General features: G+C 46.0%; 1 protein-coding gene across 1 annotated transcript in view; it reads right to left on the bottom strand.

Annotated features, from left to right (window-relative positions):
- Positions 1-9,732, bottom strand: part of BMP6 (bone morphogenetic protein 6) — a 96,731-nt gene that overhangs the window by 2,979 nt on the left and 84,020 nt on the right. The window contains exons 5-6 of the mRNA XM_009564178.2: positions 2,395-2,471; positions 91-201 (exon numbers count right to left, since the gene is read on the bottom strand). Of these exons, the coding sequence (XP_009562473.2) occupies positions 91-201; positions 2,395-2,471 (188 nt within the window). The remainder of the gene's footprint in view (positions 1-90; positions 202-2,394; positions 2,472-9,732) is intronic.

Genomic DNA, 9,732 nt, shown 5'->3' with positions numbered 1-9,732 from the left:
CTGTTGCCAAAAAGAAAACACAATTGAGACAATGGTAACTTGTTTATAAATTCACCTATTGCTTTGGCATGGAGCTTTCTGGAGACTTACCAGAGTTTGTACAATGGCATGATTGGTTGCGTTCATATGGGCGTTGAGTGGAAATGAGCACTCCCCGTCACAGTAGTTGGCTGCATAGCCCTTTGGAGCGATTATCCAGTCCTTTTTAGGAAACAAACAGAATATGATTCAAATTTAAAAGTTGCCAGCTTGTACAGACAACTGCATGCAAATAGGAGCAGCTGAAAATTTTCCACTTCATATTTTCTTGAGGGTGAAAATGTGTTTTCACTGAAACTGTTAGGGATTTGTTCAGGGTTTTTTTGTGAGCCATGAATTCTCAATGGACACGCTGAATCTAATGACCAAAGAATGGTGCACGTCTATGCACAGCTTACCTGGCATGAACTAAAAAAAAGTTTTATTCCTAATGCTGTTGCTGGGTTGCCTTGTGGGGATTGTGGGCTGGATGTCTTTATCTTCCGATGTTTCCTACAAGCTAGGCCCTCTGGCTGAACTACCTTTCCTAGGCTGAATCACAGCCTCAGCTGGTGTACCCTCCCAGAGAAAATCACATGCGCTCATGCGTGTGCATGCACACGCACAATTCAACCAGTGAGCTCCAGAACAGGACTACAAAACACTGGTGTGGTGCCTCACAGTTATTCTTCCAGGGATGGTAATCTGCTAAGCCCACTGGAGGAAGTCCTAGCTGTATAACAGCTTCTCCACAGCTGCCAGACTCCTAAAAGGAGGAACAGGACAGCCAGCCCTGAGCTGCACATGCAAGCCACTGGCCCTGGTGGCTCTCTTGAGTGCTGTGCTGTGGAAGAAGGTGACTCTTTACCATAGGGCTAATTAAAAAAAAAAAAAAAGAGCCAAATTAACAGCATCACCCATGAGCAGGAGACAGTTCTCCTCCCTCAGTGTTTGGGGCTGTGGGTCACCCTGAGGGGAAGATGTACTGGAACACTTCACACAATTCTTAAGAGGATTTCTCTGTACGTGACAACAATTGCCTGGGTTAGCTTGAATTTTGCTACAGCAGGCCTGACCAGCCAGAGGCTGTTGCTGCAGCTTTACTAACAAGTTTGTTGTCTGATTGCTAACATGAGGGTACCTGGGCGAAGCAAACCCAACCCTTCATTTTACTGAACTAGCTCACCCATAATTTTTTCCTGGTTAACCAAGCTGCTTTTCGTAAGATACTTTCCTGCTACAGAAGTCAGTACAAACCGTGTAATTAAATTTGTGGTTTAATGCAGTATAAGAGTAAGAGAAATGCTCTACTGCTAAAAAAAATCAATGGATGTTCTGAAGGAGACAGTGCTGCCCAACAACTGCAGGGAGCTGCTGCCCTGCCTCCATCATGTCCCTAGAACAAGTAGGACCTGGATTCCAAAGAACCCTTCTGGTTTGTGCCCTCCCTTTGGCAGCATCTTGCTTACCTTTCTGCAATTAGAAAAGTAAAGGCAGTGCCTTCACGGCTGTGAATTTCACAACTGGAATATGCTACCTGGCTGGCAGCAGGGCAAGAAAGCTCAGGAGGAGGTGGAAAGACCGTGCAAGTAAAAAGAAAAGACACTAAAAAGTAATGGGGAGTGGACTCAGCATGCAGACATAGCTGTGGCTGGTGGGATGGAGCTGACCTAATGTACAAAAAATATGCTGCTGTCCAGTTAACTGGGAGAGGACTTCCACATGTAGGATATTACAGAAGCAGCAGGGCAGCCCTGGCATCTGGAATTATAACTGGTAAAAACATTAGCTGATAGAAATGGGACCTCCCTCACAAAAGCGCTGAATAGAAGGGGAAAAAAAAATAAATTCTTTGAAATGTGATGTTTGATGACACTGTGGCATGGCCCTAAGTAACTTACTCTAAACAACTCTCTGGCCTCACAGTGTTGCAACTAAACCCAGTCTTCAGTCCACCTACCGCAGCCAACGCTAATTATGCGGCAGGGGTGGAGGATTTCAACACAATGGCCAAGGTTAAAATTAGGCTGATCACTAGAAAAAAATTCATTTCATCAAAATCACTGCCTAACATCAGGGTTTTTTTCCTTATCATTAGAGGTACACAGTTATGAACCTTTGCCCGTACTGTGACTCCCATGAGTGACACAGAATGACTGTATACTTGAATCTCATAAAGTATCAAGCTTCCTCTGGATCTTATCAAATGTCACAACTATCAATATTTATTTGCCCTTCTCTATGACTGGTTTTAGTGGGGAGGCACAAGGGACATTTTAAACCATAATAGCAGCCTCGAGTGGAATTACCATGACACTGTTTAGATAACATTTCATAACAAAATGTCTAGTTTACCCAGAGAGAAACATCACACACCTGCCATCCCAAGTCTTGGAAGCTAACGTAAAGCTCATGCTTTCTACACGCTGTTTTTAAGTCACTGCTGTTGTAATCTGTTAAAAGAGAAAGAACAAAACAGGAATTAGAAAGTAAAACAGACACGAGCATCACTGAAGGGCACAGCTGGCCAGATGTGTGCGTGCTGCAGCTCAGCAGTGAGAAACAGTGAGCTCCCTCAGCAGCCAAAGGGCTAAAGGTGTTGAGGGACATCCAAAGCAGGGCTGAAGCTTTTAAGATGCCTGTGGGAACAGAGGCACCCAAGTAATGGTGACTTGGTTATAATTCCTTCAGCTGCTTTTAATAACTTGACAAGCAGTGCTTGTAAAACACCTCCAGAGAAACAACTTTGTAAAAATAAATCTGCTCCCAGACCAGAAAGGCTACATCCCTGCTGGGTACTCAAGCTTGCTCTGCTTCTTTGGCTGCAGTTTCTGACATGTGCCACCCTAGGTGGTAAGTTCAAAATGCACACGTTTACTGAGAAAATTACAGCACTGGGAAGGGTAATCATTGCCTTGTGCCCCTGCACCACTTAGCAGAAGTCCTTAAACAGCTAAGATGTCCCATAGCCAGCAAAGCCATGTCCACATCCTTCTGCGTGCCTTACTCCAAGCATGTCTCACACATCAGACACGGTTCCACACACCACCTCTGCTCTTAGACCTTTACAAGCCATGCTCTGAAAAAATAAGTTTCTCCTTCCCGTAACCAGCTTATCTGCAGATGACAGAGTCTGACACACTCTCAACGTTAACTTGCTCCTTAGAGCCAATACTCCATGGAAGAGTGGGTGTGCAGCGTGCAAAACCCTGACCAGGGACCTTCCTCCTTGCCATGGCACAACATAAGAGGATGTTTCGACCACGCAGGAGCTGCTCCCAATGGCCCTACAAAATGCTGCTATTAACAGCCAGTGGAATTTCCCATTCATATTTGGAAAGAGAGGCGGCTCCGCATGTGAACGCCTGGAACCACCGCAAGTGGAGGAGCTGAGCCGTGACAGAGGGGCCTTTCACCCCAGGGTTGCTGTATAAATCCAGCCTTGAAGGGCACCGGCTGATCTCCTCATGCCTTGGGCGGCTGCTGGACCTCACCACAGCAGCAACAGAAAACAGCTTTGCAAGTGGGGTGGCTCAAACCTGCACTTCATGCCTGATGGGAAGCACAAGAAGAAAAGATGGCAGCAAATTCAGCTGATCAGTGTGGGAGCCCAGGTCCCCGTCTACTCAATGACTCCTCCTGGAGCTGGACCCACACTGGCTATGTTTTCCTCCAGTGACTTACGTACAGGGGCCTCTTCTCCTCTTCCACACTTCATTTGCCAGTAAAGGTGCTTCTGTCAGCAGGCAGATGCCACACACTGATGCGCCTGCCTCCTGCCACCTTGGGCCTTTTGGCTAACCAGACCTTAGTGCCCCTAACGTGGCTTGAAAGGACACCCTCCCAGCGTAGCTTTCCCCCAAATGTGGTAGCTGGGATCGAAAAATATTTTTAGTGACTCTTTCCTTGGCTCTAAATAAGCCTTTCTTTTCCTTCTCTCCACCCCCCCCCCCCCCCCCCCCCCCCCCAAAGCTTGGGAACTACAAAAGCAAATATTTATTCAAAAGAAAAACTATAATACTAAAAGCACATCCAACTGCAGTTCGGGGCAGCACAGCCTTACAGCTGGGTACAGTTAACACACTGAGGTCTGAAAAAGCTCTACACCTCAAACCTATCCTCCAAACCACAAAAGATTAGAGAGTTGTTTTTAGAAGCAGTTTGGGTTTTAAACTTTAAGGATTGCATTTCAGACTTTCAATAGCTTCACTTCAACCATGGATTTAATCAGGTGAGCAGAGCTGGTTAACAGCTTGCTGCAGCATAAACGTTCACTTTCAGGAGCACTTGGTAGCAAGCATGGAGGTGCGTTTCAAGCTTTCCATTTTCAAACCAGACACAGCCTGTAGAAACCAGGGTGTGGTGGTTTTTTTCAGATGAAGCTTTTCAGTCCCTGGCTCAGCCCAGGCACAAATTTGTAGCATGCGATATTTCTAAATGATCTGGTCATAATAAGGGAAAAAATGAAAAGAAGGTACTTTTAGTGGTCAAAGACTTTCATTTAAATATCTGAAAACACAACTTCATTGTTCTTCAAGGGGAAAACCATCTGTATTTGACAGCAAGTTACAAAGGAGTTGATCTATTCACAACCAAGTGGGCAGAACCATGCTACATTCCAAATCCAGCTACAACTTAACACAAATCAGCTACGGGAAATGCGAGAAGGCAAGGGAGGCAGAGAAAACAGTAGTGGGAAGAAAGGATGTGAGCAATCACAAGTTTAAGAAAATAAAGGAAAAAAAAAAAGAGCTGCATAACAAGCTACACAAAGCAGAACATGTTCTGAACGTGTTCTCTCTCACACTGCCTGAAACTGGTGGCCCGAAACAAGCCCTGGTTCACTGGGTAGCAACCGAGTCACCCAATTCACACTCTGCATAGAACACTCACTACTCCCTATCCAAGGTAGACACACATAGCCCTGCCCCCTCACTTGCCCAGACTCGGCCTTTTCTTTCTTAAATGTCAATGTACCAAACATCCCTTCTCCCCGTTTAACGGCTTTAAACTGAAAGAGGATAGATTTAGTTTAACATAAGGAAGAAATTCTACACTACAGAATCACAGAATCATAGAATCACTAGGTTGAAAAAGACCTTAGAGATCATTGAGTCCAACCATACCTATCCACTACTAAACTACATCCCTGAGTACTTCATCTACTGGTCTTTTAACTGCCCCCATGTATGGTGACTCAACCACCTCCCTGGGCAGCCTGTTGCAGTGCCCAGTAGCCCTTGTGGTGAAGAAATTTTTCCTAAAGTTTGATCTGAATCTTGCCTGGTGCAACTTGAGGCCATTTCCTCTAGTTCTATCACCTGCCACTTGGGAGGAGAGACCAGCATCCACCTCACTACAACCTCCTTTCAGATAGCAGCAAACAGTGATAAGGTCTCCCCTCAGCCTCCTTTTCTGCAGTCTGAACAACTCCAGTTCCCTCAGCTGCTCCTCATAAGACTTGTGCTCCAGCCCCTTCACCAGCTTCGTTGCTCTTCTCTGGATACACTCCAGCACCTCAATGTCTTTCTTGTAGTGAGGGGCCCAAAACTGAACACAGGATTCAAGGGGTGGCCTTACCAGTGCCAAACACATGGGCACAATCCTGTTTTCTCTGAGATCTACCCAAAGCTCTCTGCTCAGCCAAGCCAGTTTTCTTCCCTGACGGCTCATTTTTCAGCACATGGGGATGGTCTACACTTGTGCCACCAGGATTTCTTTCTTGAAAAGCAACCAGCCCTCTTGGGCTCCTTTGCCCTTTAGGATTGCCTCTCAAGGAACTTTATCAACCAGCGTTAGAGCCTTCTAAACAGTCCAAAGTTTGCACTCTGGAAGTCCAAGGTGGCCGTTCTCCTGACCCCCTCCTTACTTCTCCTAGAACTGAGAATTCTATCATCTTGTGATCGCTATGCCCCAGGCATCCTCCCACCATCACATCTCCCACAAGGCCTTCCCTGTTCGCAAACAAGTCCAGTGGGGCACCTTCCCTAGTTAGTCCATTCACCAGTTTCAGAAAGTTGCCTTCCACACACACCAGGAACCTCCCAGACTGTTTCCTTTCTGCTGTATTATACTTCCAGCAGACATCTGGCAAGTTGAAGTCTCCCACAAGAATAAGGATCATGATATTTCTCCCAGTTGCTTGTAGAATATCAGCCTTTTCTTCCTGGCTGGGTGGTCTACATCAGACTCCTACCATGATATCTGCCTTATTAGGTGTTCCACTGATTTTTACCCATAGACCCTTAACCGTATTGTCACCATCATTGAGCTCAAGGCAATCAAAACATCCCCTAACATAAAGGCTACTCCACCACTTCTTCCTCATCTATCCCGCCTGAAGAGTTTATAGCTAACCATGGCAGCACTCCAGTTGTGCGAGTTGTCCCACCACATTTCCGTGATGGCAATTATACCATAGTTTTCTTACTGTAGAATGACATCTAGTTCTTCCTGTTTGTTGCCCACGCTGCGTGCATTGGTGTAGATGCACTTCAGTTGGGCAATTGATCCCACCACACTCTTGAGAGGAATAGTCTTAATTCTTAAATGACTACTGGCCTTAGTTTCTTACCCATCAATAATCTTTGCATCTTTGCTGCCACTTGGAGTACCATCTCCCACTTCCTCTGAGGTGTCAGACCAAAGGGCACACCTTCTATCAGGTACTGAAGTGCCACTCCCAGGTTTTTTTTTCCTATCACACCTGGATTTGTTCTCCTACCCCTTCATATCTAGTTTAAAGCTCTATTGATGGTGGTGAGGCACTGGAACAGGTTGGCTGGAGAAGCTGTAGATGCCCCATCCCTGGAAGTGTTAAAGGCCAGGCTGGGTAACACTGAGCAATTTGATCTAGTGGAAGGTGTCCCTGCCCACAGGGGAGAGGGGGGTTGGAACTAGATGATGTTTAAGATCCCTTCAAACTTGAACTTTTCTATGGTTAACCTTCACCCCAAGGTCCCTTGCTCTCTCTTCTTGTTACATGTTTGCCTACCGTGTCTACTTTATGGAATCTAGTTTAGCCCAATGTCAGGGATGTTATAAACCTTTGATCAACGCTTAGCAGTGGCTTTCTGAATCGGTGGGGGAAAATGCAGCAATACCAATGCACATAATAGCAATCCATCCCCTACAGTTTGGGGCTTGATGTATGCCCTAGAGCCATATATTTAATACACGTAATTATGGGCCTGAAAAAAGGAGGAATCCACACAGTAAATTATTTTTGGTGGTGACCTAAAGCTCGCTGAGCTACTGAAGCTGGCCTCCACAACCTACTGTCTCCAAAACCTGGAAAGCAGTATCAGCTACCATAGCTGAGTGTGCTCAACTGTTTTAGACCAAACTGCTGTTTGAGGTGGTTTGCAATGCAAGACCCAACAACCAAGAGGCAACAGGGTACATGGCCCTCCCTGGAAGCCCTGCAGCAGGGAAGCATGGGGGCTGAGAGGCTGTGGGCTACAGCAGGGGGGAGCTGCAAACAACGGCTGTGGAGTGCTACCACTACACAATTTGCAAGGATTGCTTGCCAGAAATCTTCAAAGTCTCTGAGAGTTTAGGGAGCTGCTTGGGAGCTCCTATAGGCTCACTGTGGGTTTAGCAAAATTGTCTCTCTTTTCTCCCTGAATGTACCAATTCAGAAACACTAGCTTGGCATTTACAAAGCACTGCATTTAAAAAAAAGATTTAGAAAAACCCCAAACCCCTAGTTCTGCACTTAAAATAAACTTCCAGGGCAGCACAGTTAAAACAGCACAGTTAAGGCAGCTTGTCTCCGGGGGCCGTTTGCACTGAACATTGTCTGCCTTCACAAGAACCCAGGCCTGACTTTCTGCAAGCACAGATGTTTCTCTTAAGACTGGACACTGGCATTTGTGTTGCTGAAAGGGGAGAGAGAATACCCTGACCCTGATGGTCTTCCTCCTACAGATACTTATGCACCCACCTTAGATTTCCTATAACCTCTCCCCCATTAAGTGCTGGCAAATAATATGTAAATATTTACTGAGGTCGATCCGACTGAGAACACCCTTGCTGCTCCCAAGGTGCCAGCTTACCAAATTCCACACTGTAATTAATTGCTTCTGTGGTCCAAAATAGCTTTGACAGAGGTCTCTAAGGCCAGCCCCTTCTTCTTGGTGTTTGACTTTGGTGATTTGTCCGGATAAAGCTGCTGTAAACTGATCACACAGTTAATAACAGCCCACTTCACATGAAAGCGATCTGCTTGGGTGGGAAGAAGGGGAGATGTTGCACTGATTGTGAACTCACATGTGAAGGAACATATAGAAACACTGGCCACACTGCTCCAGTCTGTATCCAAACACTCGACTAGTGGGAAGATTGGCTGTAAGATAATGATGTTTATTAGCAAGACCCTTGCCATTGCAAAAGCATTTGGCCTTATTTACATGCAGTGCTTGTGCATGCTGCCCTTTGCAGCATTTAGGTCCTGTACGTGTGAGGAAATCTGCCTGACACCACGCATGTCTGCTAGAAGGAAAGCCACTTGGAGGGCCCCTCCATTTCTCAGGTAGCACCTCGCACCAGTCCCAAAGAACTCAGGGTGGCTAAAGAGAAGGACCTGAAAAGGGTTGTTGCATGAGTTTCACTCAAACCAGCAAGCGCAACCCAAAGTCAGACATTTAAACGTGACTCTTTCCATAAGGAGGGGCTGATGGGAAGGGATGTGCCTGAAGGCTGACTTGCAGAAGAGCAGGGTCATCACCACTGGACAAGGAGATAGCCCTGTACGGAAATCGGTATTCAGGTAACTGATAGAGGAGCTAACTGTGTGGCAGCAAAGCTCTTATGCTCGAGGGTCACTATCTGCTACACTGAAGAGTCTCCATCTCTTTAGGTTAACAAGAGGGTCAGCCCAGAGTTTGAGAGCACGAGCTAAACCCACCACAAGACACAGATGAACGAGAGCCTCCAAATCTTGCAGCCAACAGCAGAAAACCACCTGTACATTCCTCCCACCCACCTTGTTCCTCCATGTCCTGGGCCAGAGCTGGTGTATGATTTTCTGCCGCAACAGACAAAGATACTTCCTTTTCTTGCTGTTCATCCTCCTTCTGCAGAAGAACAGAGCTTGGCTCCAAAAATGCATTGAGGCAGGACACTATGTCAAAAGAGTTCATAGCCATGGGGGCTCCTCTGTTCTGCTTTATATAAGCTAGTCATAATTATGTGTTTATAATACAAAGAAATGATCGTTCTTGGTGAAAAAATACAGACTGCTGAGATTCTTATGCCATAACCTTAGCATCTGAGCACTTGGTTATGACTGCAGGACAACAACTGCATATCAAACGAAGCACAACAGGGGCCCAATCACACACGTAGCAGATGCCTTCAAGTAACACCACAGATCATCAGATCCAGTACTAGCCCAGCAGCACACTTCACGCACTCCAAACTGCAGGACTTGAAATGCTTTCCATATTTAGATAGTAAATTGGGCTTTTTAAAACATGCTGCCCCAATCTTTCGGTAAAGGGGTGCATTTTTGGACTGGAGAAAGAAAACCCTGTGTATTCACTAACATACATGAAGAACAGTTCAATCTATGAAAAAACATCAACACTAGCCAGCTGCCTTGCTCTCCAGGAAAGAAACTGCCCTTAAGCCCTGAGAGGCAGCAGCAGTCCTGGTTCAGGGAAGAGCATAGGCCAAAAATCTGACTAGATGTAAGATATAGTGAGAGAAGAA

The sequence above is a fragment of the Cuculus canorus genome, chromosome 2, assembly GCF_017976375.1.
Source record: "Cuculus canorus isolate bCucCan1 chromosome 2, bCucCan1.pri, whole genome shotgun sequence".
NCBI lineage: Eukaryota > Metazoa > Chordata > Aves > Cuculiformes > Cuculidae > Cuculus > Cuculus canorus.
The sequence above is the reverse complement of the archived record's forward strand: the minus strand, read 5'-3'. Positions and strand labels throughout refer to the sequence as shown.